Source organism: Lipophrys pholis (genome assembly GCF_963383615.2).
Source record: "Lipophrys pholis genome assembly, chromosome: 8".
NCBI classification, from domain to species: Eukaryota; Metazoa; Chordata; class Actinopteri; order Blenniiformes; family Blenniidae; genus Lipophrys; species Lipophrys pholis.
The window spans coordinates 14,697,522-14,717,090 of record NC_137630.1 but is presented as its reverse complement, the minus strand read 5'-3'; the positions used below and the strand labels follow the sequence as shown (position 1 = coordinate 14,717,090).

General features: G+C 40.7%; 1 protein-coding gene across 1 annotated transcript in view; it reads left to right on the top strand.

Annotated features, from left to right (window-relative positions):
• Positions 1 to 19,569, top strand: part of LOC308113705 (kazrin-like) — a 122,372-nt gene that overhangs the window by 50,891 nt on the left and 51,912 nt on the right. Inside the window, 1 exon segment of the mRNA XM_080470140.1 lies at positions 17,054 to 17,158. Within this exon segment, the coding sequence (XP_080326266.1) occupies positions 17,054 to 17,158 (105 nt within the window).

The window sequence follows — 19,569 nt, the reverse complement described above, 5'->3', positions numbered from 1 at the left end:
ATGACTAGTTCTTTCTTCACAGTCACCCCTGGCTTGACTCGGCATGTAAAAGTCTTGTGAAAAATCACTTCGGTTCAGTGTCGATTGTTGTTGTTCAATAACTGTGCTTCAAATGGACATAAATGAGACCCTCCCAGCGCAACGCCCGGCTTTACACACAGCATATGGTGGCGCGGCCATGCTCTTAACAATTTATAGCATCGCGAGTGAGAGTCGGAGCCTCACTTGGCAGCCTTTTGTGTGGCTTGATTTATGCTGTGTTGATGGAATCACATGGCATATTATTTATAATCGTCACCAGGGTTTCTCAAAACGTTTCTACTCAAGATATAAAAATGTAATCTGGTGTTGTCCTTCCTTTGTAATTGACCTTTCATGATCCAGACCAGTATTGTTGCTCTCTTTGGACACACTTTGTACAAAAGTTGTGAAAGTAGTCCTTTTCATGAGGAAAAGTTGCCCAAAATCAAATGTATAAATCAAGGAACAGATAGAATTCTTATCATAACCTGTGTTTTGACAAAATAAACTGTTTAAAAAAAATGCTAATGTTTCACAAAATGTCAGTTGTAAATATCTGGAATTGAAAACAGTTTATTCTGGCTGAACTACACAATTGCACTCACTGTGTAAGATTCTTGTCACCAAACACCAATGGCAGGATCTAATTCTGCCTACAATTTAAATAGCGCCCCTCAATTTACAAAACATTTTCAACTGATTTGTGAACAACAGTGGATTTGCAATTTTGATCCAAGATGCTTTTGTCTGTAAAAATGTTGCTGTTCATATTAAAATGCTTGATTAAGCTTGTGACAGTTCTTGTTATTTTAGCTATTCAGTTCACAAAGCAGCTAATCCGGGTTTACAGATCTGTCGCTTGCAACAAATCCACAAATGTGAACATTTCTCACGAATTCTGCGAGTTCTGATTATTTTAATGATGTAAAGACCTCTTTCTCTAAAAATAAGTGCATGTACTCAACATGTTTACTTCTATATGTCTGTTTACCATCCTCTGTATCAGAATGATTACTATGCCAGCAACAGAAATTAATTTTCTTGTCCCAATCCCAGAATGCTTTGCACTGTGACGTTTGCAGTTTGTGGCACAGAATCCCACAACCTGGAAGAAGATACCTTCTCTTGGTCAAAGTATAATCAGGAAGAGACAAGCTCGGGACGCCTCTTTGTGTGAAGTGGCCCGGGTTACCCTGCTACCTGTCCCACCTCACACACATCTGTGTTTTTTTCGAAACACCGGCGTGTGTAGCCGGTCGTGTCATGACTTGAGGTGAACTGACGTCACAGACGTGCACAAAGCTCCGACTGTAGGAAATAACCTGGTGTACTGTTTACATTGACTGTATTCGGATCAAAACCTGGACGACGCCGCCGCAATTTCAATCTGATTGTGTAAATATGATCAGATTGAAGTGTGTATATGGTGCAAATTTAATCGAATCTGTGTTTAATCTGATTTATTCTGCTCCAAGTAACCTAACCTAATCAAAATTGGTCTGTGACCCAAGACAAAACACTTAAATAAAAGTATATTAGATAAATTCATGAAATGTGTTAAAACCTGTCTTTCCTGTTGCCCAACCGTGTTCCATTACCAGACATCTTATTTTGACAACCTATCAGCTGACAACACCTTGGTTCCCCCCCACAGTTTCTATTTCCCTCCCTGACATCAGTTTGTGAGCCACTGCTTTATGTGACTTTATTGTCATTTCTATGACGCACCTCCTCTGTTGGGTTTACTTTTGCTTTGATAAAGTTCTTTCCTGGCCTCCCCACGCCTCCCACTCACCAACACTACAAGCACCTGGGAGCTGTCCAATACTTCCTCTGCTGTCTGTGGTTGGCTGCCGGGCCTCTCCACCGCAGCAGCGAGGGGTTAAGTGGCTTTTTGGATACAGCCTCAGCTGTAGCTGCTGATAGAAGAGGAACTTTTTCTGCCCGACATTTCCCAAACCGGTCTGCTTTCCGAACCCTTTCAGCTGCTCTCTGCGGCTGCCATGTGGGCCGGGAGGCAATTTTCCTCTTTCTGAGGATATTTCATCTCGGTGCATAAAAAAAATAAAATAAAATAAAATCACACCTGAGCAAGGTCAAAGAGACATGTAGCTGTGTTGTGTTCAGGAAGTGTGTTCAAAATGCACAACCGTGGCCAACATCAGACACCACTTCCCTGATTGCAGGAATTTCACAGTCATCACATGTGGCTGCAAGTAATTAGACTGTTTTCAAATTACTTTTGAGAGTGTGAAATAATTCTAACCACAAAAGGGTGTACGGGGAACTTGCGGGCACACTGCTTCCCGCATTCCGTATATGTAAAATGTATGACCTGCTTAGCAAGAAACAGAGTGGGCTGGTTCGCTCTGCTATCCATATCTCATGTCCCACAGAACAGCGAGGGAGTACCGTGATCATCATTTGGTATTCATAATGCAGGATTTTCCCCCCCAGTTTACGGCCGAGGTGCTGGGCTGTGAAAAGGTTTCACTTGATGTGTGGCATCCCTCCGAAGTTTATGTCTGACAGTCGGTTGGCCCTGAATTGGGGCTAAGTGATGCTTTACTGGCAATTTGTTTTGCAGAGTGAGATATTGAATAAGTGGTGAAGCGCTGGGCACCGTCATGCACCGTGAGCTTCATGGAACAGTGGTAACCTGTGTGATTTGTTGTATCTGCTCCGCTTGGCTCTCACCGGAGGAGAGTGTGCTTCCCTCCTTCGGAGACCAATTTGACGTGCGTCTTGACACGAGGATTCATCTTTCTGGCCCAGATAAATCTGAGGCAAACATGTTTTAATTGTACGACATCAGTCCTCTGTGATGAAAAGTTTTCAAGATGGATCATACTCGTTTCGAAGCTTTGAATAAACCTTGCTCTCAGACAAATATGAGAAGTCACTTTTTCAAGCATTAATAAAGTAGTATTTCTCTGTATTTAGGTCATTAAAGGGGGCGGCTTCATGTCTTTGGGTTGATTTCAAGCATTTAGAGTAGTAAGACGGATGAAGACAACTGTTTTATGTATTAATCCTAATACTACAGCGAGATAGTGAAGCTTATAGTGTGGTGTGTTGATGTCTTGTTGGTCACAGAGTAAAAATTGAGTTACAATCAGGCTTTTTTGTTCAGGAAAGCAGGACAATCTGAACACGCCTGCTGGCTGCAGAGCTCCATTTCCATAAAACCATTTCCATGTTTTCCATGTAGGTGCACCAGACAGGCACAGCAGCAGAAAAAATGTCTTTCTAGCACGTTTTATATGTATTTTTTATTTCAAAAAACTGCACTCTATATAAATATAATTATTTAACCAACTATAATGTAAATTATCATTACTGAAATGTGTCCAGATCCCTTTCGCTGCTTTTCTTTTCACTTCCTCTAACAAAAAAAAGCCTACTATTGTGTAGGAACACGTGTATTTATCATTAAAAACGCTTTTTATGATGTTTAACAAAATAGAATATGAGTGGTTTGAGAAATGTTTTTGTCTGCACTTGATTTTCCTCATTACTAATATGATTTCTTTACCCCTAGTATCTGCACTGTGCCTGCAAACTGAACCAATACTCCCATGATGCATCGCGTGTAGCAGATTAGAAATTAGCACAAGGTCAGCGTGCTTCTCTTTTTTCACACGATCAAAAAAATTCAAATTTCTTTGATCGTGTATAATAACGAATAGCGAATAACCCCAATGAACACACTGTACATTTTATTAAAACAGATTTTTTAAAAGGACCGCATTTATTGTGCATTAGAGTAGCTCTTATAGACTACTTAAAACTCTAAAATAATCTTCAGTGCAAAACTATAGGTGCATAAACACTTGGAGACTATACAGTTGAGTCTATTTCTGAACCTTTTAACACAAAAATAGTTATTTTTCCACTTTCCATCAGCCATTAACATTATTGTAATATAATGTGAGAAGCGGAGATTTGTGAGAGAATGGATCATCATTCCACAATGTTTGTAACATTTTGCTCATCTTTTTTTTCGTCTTCTTTTGAAACTGATCTGATTTGAGAGGAAACAGGTTTTCAGATTAAAAAAAAAAAGTGGAAAACTCCAAACATTTAGAATAAATATGCCTTTGACAGCATGACAAATCATTTGGCACAAAAATAACAAACCAAGATAAATACCATATTTTCCTCTCAAACCCCATAAAAAAAACTAAATCGTCTGAGTCCCATTGATCATGTTCAGCGCCGTGTTTATACAATAAGACATGGTTTATGGTGCATTTAGTCCGTGCAGCGGGTTTATGGGTGGGGTGCGGATGAAGAATTGTGATGGTACTTCATATTTGTGCCTCGGTGGGATTTAACTTTCTTTCTATTGCCTTAAGATTTTTTTAACAACAAGCGCACGGTGCAGCCGAGCAGAGAGGTTTCTCTGACCTGGAATGAGCTTTAAATAGTTAAAAAACACAGTTACAGATAGGAGACAAAACGCATTAATTATATTTTCAGGCTTTTCAGATATTTGAGTTTTCTGATACAAACATGAATGAATAATTTTTTTTCCCCTAATTGTACCTCAGTTGAACCAGTTGAAATGTATCCCTCTCATTCAGCCCATTAGTCCTCACTACAATAGACTTGGAATAAATATTGGAAAACAGGACCTCAAAGTACACGTTTGTCAAAGTAAACTCACCAGAAAAAAAACACACACACACACACACACACACACACACACACACACACACACACACACACACACACACACACACACACACACACACACACACACACACACACACACACACACACACACACACACACACACACACACACGTCAGTCCCTTCAGTTTCTCCAAATTCGCTTCCTTTTCTTTGTGAGTTTTTTTTGTGTTATAATTGGGAACATTTGTACCTGCTTCTGGGCAGCGCAGCGGCACATCTATCACGCTGTGCACGTGCCAGACACGACACCGACACACAAGTACACTCAGGCATAATAATCCCTGAATGGACACGCTCCTGGTTTGCCTTCAACGCCTTAATTGGCAAGAAAAACCCGGTTCATGAGTGCTTCCCATTGTTCTGGGTATTGGCGAAATGCATGACTCACAGCGAGGACCTATTCGGCCCCGTTCCCCCTCGATCATTTTTCACCTGAGCCAAGTCTTTTTCTTCTCAGGGCTGCTTAAGGCCACACTTCTTGATGGTGTGTAGTTTTTTGTTTTTTTTCCCCCCACTGTTTTCCCCTGCAGGCCTATATGAGCTGATAGCCATTGTCTCATCTTATAAATTCATTGTTACACCCGTAACAACTTCAGAGACACCGCAGTGCGACCTCTACCATCTTTAATACTTGCCAAGGCAGAACATGACAGGAATAAAAAAGAAAGATATTTTAGAGAGATAAACTGAAGTGCTAAAAATCTAAAATGAGCATCAATGTTTAGTGTAGAACTAGGTTTGGTTGCTCTTGGAAGGAACAACCCAGTCCTCCCAGAAATATGGCATAAAAACCTGTGGTGCAAAGACATCGAGGGAGGGAAGAAGATATTGTGGACACAGTTTTCCTGGGAATTCCCCAGTTTTCACTGCCCTCTCCTGGTGCTTCTCATCTGTACTCTACTGCTTACTTCACTTCTTTATAGTAGTTTATTTATTCACCTATTAGACCAAGGCACTTTATATTCTAATGACAGAAACAAAAGAAAAAACATCCTCTTGATAAAACTATTAATGGGATGAAACCATCAGGAGACTCAAACGTAGAGAGTGTCGGTCTCACTCATGCAGCTAAATAGACAAAACAGATCCAGAATAGAGAACATCAACAAAGAAATAACTCACATTGTGCAGGCTGGATGTGACCAGAATTCACAGATAAGTTAAGCTTGTTAAGTTCCTCAGCCAGAGATTACCTGCAGGAGCTGTGATTGTCAAGTGAGGGATTTAATTTAAGAACTTTTCATTATCATTAGCCAACTCTTGAAAACCAATTCACACTTTTATGTTTGTTTGTTTGTTTGTTTGCAAATAATGCCAATAATCTAGAGACGAGGGTCGGTTAATGGCAGGATGAGAAGCACACAGAGTTGGTTGTCTCTTAGCTTCAGAGCTCCTTGCTTTGGGGAAACAACTAAATCGATCTACTCAAAGCATGATGAAGGCAGGATACGCCCTATACACAACGCCGGTCACACAACCACACAGTCACACACACCCACACCTACGGGTTACGTAGAGTTACCAACTAACCTCACATCACATTTTTTTGGACTGTGGAAAGAAACCAGACAAATAAACAACCCCACATGTACAAGAAAACTTCGCATAGGAAGGTCCCAAAACTGGAGATGTTCTTGCGCCGAGGTGAGAGACTGGTTAATCTCACAGCACCGAGAAATGTTTTGAAAGGGGAGTTGCTCATTTAATGTACCTGCTTCTCTGCTTCTGTTCAGACAGTGTATTGGTGCTGTTTGTGTGCTCAGATAGTGGTTAGCTGTCATGACTTGAGGCGGCCTTTTGAGTTTAAAACTTTAAAAGACAAGCGCTTACCGCTAACGTGTGTGTGCTTTAGTGTGGTAGAGGTGAATAAGGAATAAGAATAGTTTCCTGTACGCGTCCGAGGTCAAGTCCACTTCAATTGCTCCCATTATTTTATCTCACATTGCAAAAGACTAATGGAGAGGGTAAGTGAGAGAAGGCCAGAAATAAGAGTGAGCAGGCAAAAATGGTGAGAGCAAAGAAAAGAAAAAAAAGTGGGTTTGAAAAGTGGATGGAGTCAGGAAAGTGCAGCAGGGGAGAGGAAGGAGAGAAAAAATGAGGAGATCTGGGCAGCGAGGACAGACAAGAAAGAGGAGGAGGAACAATCTGAAGTCAGAGGATGAAAGTGAGAAACGGAGATGGGTATTTGTCAGGCGTTAGTGAGTTTAGGAGTGAAAGGAAGAAGTGGAAGGGAGAGGCGCCTCTGATCAGAGAGAGGTGGATGAGCTGTTATTGCCGGGGATGAGTTTGGAAGGAGAGGATGATTTTAGTCATAATGGGATGCTTGAGCATGCGCGCATGTGAAAATGTCTCCATTTTTCTCAGCTCCAGACTGAGCGAGAGGTATTGCGTAAAATAATATGAAGTTCCAGTTGACATTTACTTTCATCATTTCCACACACATCTGTACAGGTGAGCCTGCTGCGTATTGTGAAAGAAGTGCAATACAGAAGAAACGTGTAAAAAAAAAAAAAAATTGATTACTTTGTGGGGTGAAATGTTTCACAGACAAATCAACGTTATCTAATTCTCTATTCACAGTTAACACTTCGAACATCTCATTCTTTACTTTTTTTTCTTTTTAGTCAACTTCCACACAAACTTTTTTTTAGTCTTTCCTAAAGTTACACAGATTTCCTCATGATTGCAGAGTTACATAACTTAATAAAGTGGAGCAAAGATCACCTGTCAGTAATCGACAAGTATTTGACTATTTTGCTGTGAACTTTACCTCAATCGTTTCCTTTAGAGACTGTAGGGAAACATGAAGAGTAACGATTTGGTGCACTGTTATAATTGTGTCCTCACCTCCCCCTCCTTACTGTCATTTTCTGTCCTCCAGTCCTCTCAGGGCGTGATGGCCGCCGTCCAATAGGATCACTAATTCTGTCAATCCCTGTTTCACTTTGTGCATCACACAGTCAATATACCAATAAACAAACACCTCACGTTTAATGGAAAAAAAATAAATAAAAAACATATTTCCCGAGCTGCAAAGTCCTTAGTACAGGTTCATTCTTGACAAAGACTTTCTATTCAGCCTGAACAGAAAATAGTCCCGTCAGAAAATGGCTCTGAGTGATTGGCAAAAAACATCTTAGAAAGGTCACCAGACAAATATAGACACCAATTCCCTTCAACAAACTCCGATCTGATTTGAGTGTGGAGTCACAAACGATTAAACCAAACAATCAACTCTTTGTTTGAGATAAAAACATCCAAAGCATGTCGTTGCATAGTAGCAGTGAGCCAAAGGACCCACAGGGAGAACATGCAAACTGCTGCAAAACACCTCCAGCTCTAAATCTGTGCAGCCTGTAACAGAAGCAGCACTTTAAACTTTTGCTCAATAGATTTCAGTTTACAGTTGTTTTTGGTTTTTTTTAAATGTTCACACAATATTATAATATATGGAGATGCATGCATTAGTGCTAACAGAGCATTTTTAATAACGCACAGAATCTTTAGTGAGTTAAATAGAAAAAACAGGTTGAAGCGCCCTCTGAGAATTCAGTTCAATAATTTGGTGCAGCCTTTGAGACTTAATTGGTGTTAAGAGCTGCTCAATAAAGACATTTGGTATAGATGGCATTTAATTAATTGATTCTGAACAAACTGAGGGGTGCTGAAGAGGATTTATTTTCCATTTTACCTTGGAAGTTTTTTTTCCCCCCTCCTGCATAATTGCACTGAGAGTAATTATTCAAATATCTCCACATTTATTCTCAAGGCTAATTTAGAATTAGTTTAATAAGCATTCACAGATTTTGTGTTTTCTATCATAATATAGCTGGCTTAAGTAATGTGGTGTAATACCAAGTCCTGAAGGGGTGCTGCTTTATCCTAATATTGTAAAACCTTTTTTGTCAGAAATTTATTAACGCAGCATAAAATAGTGATATATTCTAGTGTTAAAGGAGTAACTGTCAGAGCAGACAAGAGTTCTTATTAGTTTTAGTGTTTAAATAACAGGGTGTTATCAGTCATTTCTTCTAATGCATAAAAAGACGGTTCAGTATTCCTCACGAATTCCCAAAAATGTCTTAATATTATTCTATAACAGGCAGAAGGGAGCAAGTGTCCTTATCTTACCAAGTTTTCCTAATAACTACTTCACCATGATTACCTCTAGAATCCATCCATCCATCTTTACGGTCAATTAAGCATTCAGAGCTGCTGGACTGATCTCGGCTCACCGTGGGCGAAGAGGTCACAGGTCCATATGGGAAACACAGAGAAATGCAAACCACACACTCACACATTGCAGGTAATTCAGGTTCAATATGGAATGTCCCGTGTGGGTGAGGTGAGCAAGAGTGTGAAACATTTCTGCCTATTATTACTTTTGACAAAATTGATATGATATTCTGTTGAAATTGTCCCCTTGCCAACTTATTATCCGACCACACATCCTGACAGATCAGCTAACAGCTGTCGTTGATGGATAATTTAAATGTCATCTACAGATACGTAAGCTGTCACTGTGTCTGTTTGCGTAAACCATTCCTGCTTATACCTACACCCGTGAAAGCTTTAACAGGTGGCTGCCGTCGGAGGAATTCAGATTTTTTTTTTTTCAAGCCTCCCAATACGCCATGTTTATCATTCAGCTCTCCATTTTTCCCCAAAAGGAGCTTTAATTCTTTAGAACAAGTGCAATGTTGAAGTGACGGCGCTCTCACCACTCAAACCCAGCAGAGCTCGGCGGAACCTGCCCCGGGGTCTGTCATGGACCTGATCAAACGGGACATTTTCTACTACAAGTACAGTGGGGATGTGTTCATTCCTGCGATGGCTACTGTGGAAATGACATTCGCGCGCTAACAAAAGCCCGCTCCTCCTCGGCTTGGTCTCTTAGGCTTCAGCTCATTTTCTCCCAATTCCTCGCACCGGGTAATAACATTTCCAGCATACACTCTGCCTTGAATGGACTGGCTGGCACATTCAGCAGCCGTTCATTACAATATGAATTGACCACGAAGCATCTCGAGATCTGGGGTGGTTAGTGGTGTGGGCGGTAAAGCATTAAGCACCGACTCCCCGCAATCACAACGCCGCTCCATTAGCTCCATTTATCTGCTGGATATTTATAGGGTACCTTGAATTGGGGTCTTGAGGCAGGTGAAGCCGGGGGTGGAGGGTGTGGGGCGTGGGGAGCCTGTCCTGGCTGGTTGTGATTAATGCGTGCATACGTGGGTTTTATCGCAAGTCCGGCAGCCTTCGAGACCAGAGAATGTCAGTGTAATTAAAGGCGAGTGGCAGGCGCAAGAAAAGCGAGGCAGTGTCTATCTGTAGATTGCAGACTGAGCCGGGGCACGCGGGCAGCGCGGTGAAGGCTCCAGCAGCAGCGTCTATTCATTCCTTAATCACCTCCACTACTCATTAGGGCCGGCTTTTGTTCCAGCCGTCGCCTTTTCCCTGTACTGCTCCAGCTGATAAAATATGGCAGGCTCAGAAGAGAGAGGAGCTTGGGGGAACCCCATTAAACAGTGACATAGAAATTGAACAGAGAGAAAAAAAGAAAGAAAAAAGACAGGTGATGTTGAAGTTGTGGCGTCTGTCAGCCAGAGAAGAAGAGGAGACTGTTGGTCTCAGAAAAGACACAGGCAGAGTGAACTGTCTGACTTGTTCCTATCTGTACTAATGAAATATGTTCAACCGGTGTGGGGAGTTATAGACCTCAGCTTATTAGAAGTGTGACTGCTTGAATCAACTCCGCAATCGGCTCCACTATCCTGTGAACTTGAAACCTTTGTCAATGTACTCTCGCGTAGTAACTACATATTAATTGCAGGGTTTTTTTTTCACCCGTTTCACTTCTTAATAGAGCACGAGAGTGCTCGTCTTGCAATGTAAAGACGCCATGGTCCTTTAGAAGGTGAAGTGACTTGGTTATTAATATCAAGCCAGGTGCAGTTTGTTGAGAGATAAAGTCTGCCAGGTCTGATTTCTTAGGGCCTTTCAAGAGGAAGAAAGTAGATGAGCTTCTGAGGACGGCTGCAGAGACCATGATCACTTTGCTTTTATAAGTAACGCTTGTCATCATTATAGTTGGCAAGGAAAATTCTGTAGCATACAACCTGCTGCTGTCTCATATTGTGTTAAGCGACACATGATAAAGAAACGTGTTACTGTAATACGACTATTCGCAACCAGTTCAGTTTTGGTGAGTTTGATACTCATTACTTTTCTTGTGCATAAACAGTTCTGGAGCTGCTGTCTCTCTCTCCTCTGCATTAACATGCAGTAATGGCAACATGATCAGCAGCACCTGTTATGGATTTGAGACCCCAAGTAGTAGTAATGGTAGTTTATTTGTTGTAACTAACTCAGGCAGGCTCAAACCAGCTCTGTGCTCCACCATTTGACTTGCAGTTAACGTCTAATCATCGGACGTGCCCACACAGTGCTGACAGCCCGGTTCATGTATCACAGCAACGCTACATATTAGTAAGACTGGATCAATTGAGGGGAAAAGAAAAAGAAAGCACTAGTTATTCTCCCATTTATTTTTCAGTATTTGGTAACACAACTGTTTCATGCTGTATCTATAATGAAATGCAAATTGTCAGTAACACTGCTCATACTGTAAATTCATACTCTTATCTGAAATATATCGTAAAGGCAGCATAGGTTATCATTACTGAAACGTAATACTTTAGAATGAAAAAGTGGACGGGTTAAATAAGGAATGGCTATTTTGCAGGCATGTGTAATTTACTTTAAATATATCCGTATGCACAAGCATCTCCCTCACCTCTTCAGGGTAGAATTACTGCATTTATGATAAAGCATAAAAAGTGATAAAAACAAAAAGGGTTTTTTGAAATAAACATTTTAAATGACTTACTTTACGAGATTTGGCTTGGCATGGTAATAACCTTTAATCTTCAGGAATTTTATTCTGTCGCCACTGAGGTAAAAACAATTCTCAACAGCTTCTTATATTGCGGGAGCAGTTTATTTTTAGAAGATGTATGCCTACCTGATGAGGATTTTGTGTTTCATTCCCCACTGAGAAGGGGAACAATAGGGTGCTCCTGTTGACAAAGACTGCTTCCTCTTTGTAATTTTCACACCACCAATGTAAAGGTTAAGACGCCCAAGAGAGTCAACGGACAGGAAGAGTCGCAAAGAACTCCAACCTTTTATTTCACTTAAAAGATTTCAGGATTTCTCATCTTCACAGACAAACAGAGAACACATTTAAGTCAAAAGGCCGCATTTATACTTTGACTGTATACTTCAAAACATTACAGGCTTTTAAATAAGAGTCCTTCGGGTTACTTCTAGTGCCAATGTGTCTGTTATCCACTTTTCCTGGAGAATTGGTGAATATACCTGTCACTTTTTAACATGAAATGCAAGATAAAGACATCTGGGTCATAGAAACAATCGCCTATTTGATCCGTCAATAAATGGCACTGTTATTTTCTATCTTGTCACCACATATTTCATCCATAATAACATCAATACAAAAAAAAAAATTAATGACTAATTAGACTGTGTCACACTTTGATTATACTATATTTGAATTCTTCTGTCCACATTGATAAGAGAAAGTATGAAGGTCATCCACATGTAAATATGATCAGGGCGCTTTGTATCCATATGTCGTTTTCCTTGAACAATCCACCATTATTGTGGGGGGGCTACAACTTCTAAGGCAAAATCTGTCTGTATCTACACTACAAAGACTTACCTGGAAACTGACAGCTTCAGTGAGCCTGACACAAAATCGTCTAGGAAACATGTTGCCTTGCCAGAAGTGTTAATGTGTGTTCAGAGTGGCACCAATTGAAGACGATTCCAAAGCCTGCCCTCACAGCCTCATTGTCACTGCACCCTTTCTTCATCTCCCTCTGAAAATGCTTTTCTATTTTTGATGCTCAAGGGATACATTTGCATACTGTCTTTTTGACACCTGCACAAACCTGGTTGAACTTTCTGTATCACAGACATTATCTGAGAAATGTTTTCATTTTAGGGGACAGTCACTTCAGTTAGAAGATGTTTATCTTCTGTGTTTAGAAATGTCTAATAGATGGTATTCTGGACTTATCATAATGTCAGTGCAGGTAAACCAGGACAATGATTAACACAAATCCCTTATTCTGCAGTTAAGTGGGCTACAATGATGTAGCAGGGAGCACTCTTACCACAAAACAAGCAGTCCCTTGGTTTGAGTCCGGGATGTGGGTCATTGGGTACTGTGATTTCCTCCCTGGATGGATGGATGGATGGATGGATGGATGGATGGATGGTCACATGGATTACAACAGTTCTTTCAGTTTCAAGTTCAAATGATAATTTGCAAAATGCACCCTGTGCTCACTCATACAATATGTTGTTGCTATTGATAAATCGAGAAGTGGATGTTTGATAGCACTTGATAGCAACGGACTTAATTATTGTAAATCTGTCGTTTTAAACAATCTAAACAATCCTCTATTCATTACTTAAATGCTGTGTTTCGCAAAATGATCAGAAATCGTCCACTGTTTTGTATGAGAACAAACCTTCCCACAGATATATGTGACGCAGTGAGAGAAAAACGTCAAGGCAGAAGCGATGTGAAAGTGATGTGAATGTCAAATTATTCTCCACAAGCCTCCTGTTTTTTTTTTTTTTTCATTGAATAAGAAGCAGAGAGCTGAATCTCAATATGACATACTTGAACTTGGTCTCTCCATGTTGCTTTTTAAGTCCAAACCTCCCAGTTTAATTTTCAATACTTTGTATAATTTATGCGTACATTTAGCAGCTAAAACCATTCATTTTCTAAGTTAATGCCGAATTGCTAATGACTTAAATGGGTTTGCCTGAGTTGTAGTGTAGCTTGAGATGATAGGTGGACTCACTGTACTTTTGTCTGATAATATTCCTGCTGGCCTGCAGGGAAATAAGCAAAAACTAGACAGAAGCCGGAGGCATAGAGAGAAGATGATGCTCTTATCTCACTCCGTAATAGATCACTCCAAACATGGTTCATAACAAGCTCCTCTCTGTGTTTCATAGTGCAGCAAATGCATGGAGCCAGAAGAGAATACATGAATTTACTTGCTTGTATGATGCTTTTACATTATCAACCCCTGACAGAGTCCATGTTTGAACGTGGTGTGCAGAGACGAAGACTCAAAGATCAGTAAGAGGCACTTGGACATCACTCGACTCACATATTCAGTGATTTCAAAAGGACAGAGATTCAGGAGCATGAACGGTGACCCAGAAAATATTCCAGTTCCTTGGTGCCTCCATTAGGCTGAAAAAAAAGCCATTCGGCATCGGGAAGAATGAAAAAAACAAAAAACAGAATAGCTTCCTGCATTCCCTCTCCTTACAGCCACCTCTCATTAAGTTGGCGCTCTGCTGGTAAAAACAAATATCTCACTTCTTGATGCATCTCAAGCCTTCGAAAAAAGTAATGCATTCACATAAAATGAAGGAAGAATTGACCTGTGTTTTAGACTTTCCACACGTTAATTCAGTGTCTGGAAGGTCAGCCTGAACGGAGTCAGAAACCTTGTGCCAGTCCAAAGCCGCAGGAGCTTCTGGTGCAATTTCGTACCATTTCTTACGATTAATCCATGGATCCATTTTCCATGCTGTTTTATTCAATTCATGGTCACTGCTTGCTGCAGCCGTTCCCACCTGACATTGGGAGGAAGCAGGGTGCAACCTGGAGAGGTCGGCAGTCTATCACAGGGCAAACACACAGAGACAGACGATCAATAATCCTGCTTCGAGACATTGTTGCATGAAAACCCCAAATTTAGTTATGCTTTGGTCACAAAATATATATCCAGTGTCTTCCCATGTTTGCGCCAGCTCCTTCTGTATGAGACCCTCAGGTATTTGTGCATGACATGCTAACTGTCTTATAATGTGGCACATGCATACATATACATATTTATTGATTATTAAACTGTAATATATTTGATCTTTGGTCTTATTCTGCCTTAAAACTTTGAATAACCTTCTTTTTTTTTCTCCTATATTATCTATTATTAATATATTGTTTTTATTAAAGTATAATGGATATACATTTTTTCATTAGTAGCCTAATTTTTATGTATTTTAGCATGTTTAGTATATGATTTATTTTTTCTCTTTATTTTTGTCTTTTATATTCACATTTTTTGTCATTGCAGATTTAGTTTAACATTATTCCTCTTTTAAGTAATCTTGATATGATTAGGTTTCTGTTTTGGATCAATGTAGGTTGTGACAACACCCGGACCTTATTTCACAAAATTCAATAAATCGAATGTTAAGTCACGCCTCAGCTCACAGTGCAGATTCCTTATTTTCCTTAATACCAGATTCTGAGCTCTGTCATCATTGAGCAGCCATCACGGTTGACTTCTCTCTTGGCATTTATTCCACCACACTCTTCTTCTTTTCCCCTGGCTTTCAAATGTCTGTGATGGCCTGTCAGGGGTGTGATGCAGGGAAGATAAAACATTTTCACGAGGCTCGTGGGCAACAGCAGCAGCCGTAGCTTGAACCTGGCACGTGAGCGTGTTCTGTGAATTTTTGCATCATTCGAAGAACTGATGACTTTTTTTCCCCCCCGCTGACAAAGGCTTCACTTTGCGGGGCAGCGATGAGTAATGTACAGCTAAAAGAATTTTAAAAAAAAAGAAAAGAAAAAAGAAACGCCATCCTGCTCTTTTACCCATCGCCTTAGGTTGTGTCGGTGAGCCAGGTTGTTATTTGCAGTCTTGTAAATCCAATCTTGAAAAGTGTGATGACTAATCTCACCATAATGATAGCACCACCTCGAGAACCTGAGCTCTCAGACACATCTGTGCACAATTACTGCAGATAATTCAAGCATTAACAGCATTTTAATCGGTGGGCGTTGGACTGGTGACAGCACCAACAGCAAGAGGAGGCCAGACAGGAGCAGAAAGGTTTAGAAGTGAAGTACAGGAGATGTTTGCACCACAGCAGATTTTACTTTTCCAACAAAGCTGAATCTTGAAATCTTTTTTTATTAAATTTTTTTCCATTGGACAACTGATTATTTTTCTTAAAGCAGCAGTTCTCATACTTTTCATGCAGAAGTTGACTGTACATGTGAAGGTGGCAAAGTAATTTTAGCGAACACTTTTATGTGAGCTGACCTGGAGCAATGCATTCAGTATGCATTCACTGCGTGCCACTGGTGGGAACCAAAAACTACATTAGAAACCATTGAACCTCACGCCTTGGTCATAAAAATGCTAATATTTGTGTGAGTGTGCAGCAGTCTCTTAAAAGTGGCATCTGTGTTTATGCCTAAGCTTGTTGGTTGTTTTTTTTTTGTTGTTTTTTTTTGGTACATTCAGACTCTCCTTTGAGACAGTAGCTGTGCTGACGAATGGCAAACTAGGTGCAGTGAGTACTGTGTGTGGAGGATGGCGGGAAAGTTCATTATCTGTATACTGAGAATGTGGTTTTATGGAGTTGGGTGGTGTGGTGCGCTGTATTAATCATTTTGCTTCCTGCACACATTCAGTTTGTAACCTACAATATATTTCGGGCCATAAAAGAAAACCTTTGATGCGTCAGGCTTTTGTGCAGTCTGGGTTCTCTCCAGTGCTCTTTGTCTTGATTTGCCCTCTTGATTTTTAATGATATCCAAAAATACATTTTTACAGTTGCGTTTGCACCAAAGAAATACAATACCGACATAGAAACACAAGTTAAGTTAAAGGTAATTAGTGAGGGGTAGATTAGGATATGTGGCTCTGTGTTGATGTCGTGTTTGGCTCACTGCGAGCGTATCCCGACTTCAAGTCTGCGTTTAGGGTCTTTCTCTGCAGAGTTTGCAAATTCCCCCTTGCATACATTGTGTGCGTGTTTTGTCGAGATACTCCCACTGTTCAAATATATGCGTTTGAGGTAACTTAAATGTATGTAACTGTCTCTCTGCCTCTGTGTTTGCTCTGTGTTGGACTGTCTGCCTGTTCAGCATGACACTCCCTTTAACCAACCCACAGTCTGCTGGGATTAGCTTCAGGCCCCTGTGGACTAAATTGGAGAAAACTGTATAAATGGCAGATGATCACAGTAACCAGACCTACTTCAATGAATGTTGTCACTTCATTAAAAAAAAAAAAACCTGGTTGATAACACTCATCCAAGTCAGAACACAATATTAATGCCAAGGTAAGCTGTTGGATAGATTTTGGACATTTCAACGGATATTTGTGATCCATCATGTTTGATTGAAAATGACAAGTATTTTTACATTATGTCGCTGCTCTGCATCTTTTCTTAACCCTGTGGTTGGATTTTGTTCCCCTAGATTCCTCTCCTGCGCGGCAGAAACCACCGGCCACTGAAGTCTGCTACAAGACTGAAATCAGCAGTCTCATGGACTTCAACTCTCCCGACGCATCGCTGGACAAAGGTAAGCCTGGATAAATTCCACTATTTCACATATAATATTGGTTTTCCTGGTAGCGCTGTCTTGGGAGTCTGGTCGATGTTGTGGCAAGGTTCTACGCATAAATCCAGAACATTTATTGGATTGTATTGCAAACAAAACACACATTTGCTCCAGCAGACTCATTTCACCCTGACTCCAGTAGCAAGAGTTTTGGAAGGAGACCATGTGTTTTTTACTGCGGGTGCAATAGTATCCCATAATGAGCTGAGAAATGATAACGCTTCTCAACCTATCTCAATATTTGCTGCTTGTACCTGTTTCTGGAACAATGAACATCCTTTACATTTTACTCCAACCATTAAGGACTCCTGCTATGGCCCCTGATGTGTCGAATCATATTTAATTTTAAAATGAACAAATAGTTGTTGTTTTTTATGGGGAAGACCTCTTTCAGCATTTTACCGTTAAGGGTTGCCACAACTGATCTCCTGACTACTCCATCCTCAGCATCATTTTTTTTTTCTGAAATAACTACCATCTCAATCTCACTTCTCATTTTCCCACCATGCTGTCGTTTCAAAGTACTCATTCTTTATTTTGCCCATTTCTGCTCATTGCCAGTGAAAACCTCAACATCCTCAGCTCTGTCACATTGAGTTAATTCTCCTGTCCCTTTAGTCAAGGCTATTGTCACCAAACCATACAACACAGCTCCTGTCCTGTTGACCCTCTCTGTCTTAGGTCTGTCTTGACATATGCCTGGTCAAAAGTGCTGAACAATGTAATTTGAAATGAGGCCAGTTATTTTTGTTTCATCGTGATTCTATTTCTACATTTTATTTTCTCATGCTTCACAGTCAACCATGTGTTCAGTTTTATTTTTCCCATAAACTTAACAAACTGTGTTTATTTTCCTGACTGGTGTCTGACTGGGTGGTCGGACGGGCCTGGCGCTGACGTGATGGGCTCTCCAGACAAACCCTCTTGTCTGTGTTTGTGTGTAATCTGTTTCCATGTTTTAGCCCTTTTATGACAAAGAGCCTCTTTCAAGGACTTAGTCTCGTAGAGAGGATCACAGATGCAAGCGGTGGCACCCGTACAAAAGTGTCTCTCAGATAGTGTAGCCTGTGAGGTTGCCAGCTCCAGTATGGATCTCCAGTGTCAGCCAGACAGTCCCCCAGGGGCTCTTTCCTCATTAGAGTGTCCTGCTCAGAGATCTGTTAGGCTGCCAGTTCTCTCTTCTCGCCTATTAACGTCTGTCAATGCTGTATCGGTACCGAGAGTGCTCACAAATAGTCATTGTTTCCAAAGCCAAAAGGGGACAGCGAATAAGCCTGTTTTCAGATTACCACTCATCACACCTGTATTTTTAATCTCACAGCATCTTTATTTTATTGCTTTCTCCACTGCATTTGTCTGACATCGCTCTGACATCTCAAAATTTTAATACTGTGGAAACCTTCATTTTATCCATTTATTGTACGTTGAAACCTGTCATAGATTTTACATTTATGAAGTGACAACTTTCAAGCCCTCGGAAGAATGAAAACTACTCAAAACATTAGAATATTTCCACTTTTTTCACCCACAAGAATCATAAGTGATAGTCTGATGGTCAAAATAACTGACAAAACATTCAACTTTTCACTGTAGTTACTTTTCAGTTTAAGATTTTAAACATGAAACATATAAGATGAAAGTTTAGGACAAGTGACCTGGCATGAAGTCATTGGAGTAGATGAAGTAGTTATTTTTGGCCAGATTTGTCTACATATTTAAATGAATACATGCCCAAGCCCACATACACACTGTTCTGCACCAATGAAGCAGCTGGTGCATTAAGTCCTTTGTCATTTCCTGGGTGCTGTAAATGTGCCGACTCAGGGAAAACACACACACACACACACACACACACACACACACACACACACACACACACACACACACACACACACACACACACACACACACACACACACACACACACACACACACTACCCCTGCAGTGGCCAAGGCCACGTATATCACTACAAGTTTCATCAGAATGGGAACAGGGAACTGAGGGGCTGTGTTATCAGCAAATTCATCTCGGGTCTGCAGTGAGCCAGAGACAAGGGAAACGGGGACCAAAGGAAAGCAGCGAGCAGTGGATCATTACGGAGACAGGTGCTGCTTCTGCACATTAAGTGGCCGTGATGACATTGGCTGGGTGAGGCAGGGCATGTGCACGCGTTTAAACAGGAAGGTCAATGCAAAGAAGCCAAACGGGGCTTCCGGAAATAAAGGTTTGAAGTGGTAGGAGACACGGGGAGAGAGTTGAAGAGCACTGTGAAGAAGAGAAAGACGAGGAGGAGGACAAGGTGAAAGATTGCATAAGGGCACAGAGTTGCCTGCGTATGTGTTCTGATTAACGAGAGAAAGGCATAGAGAGA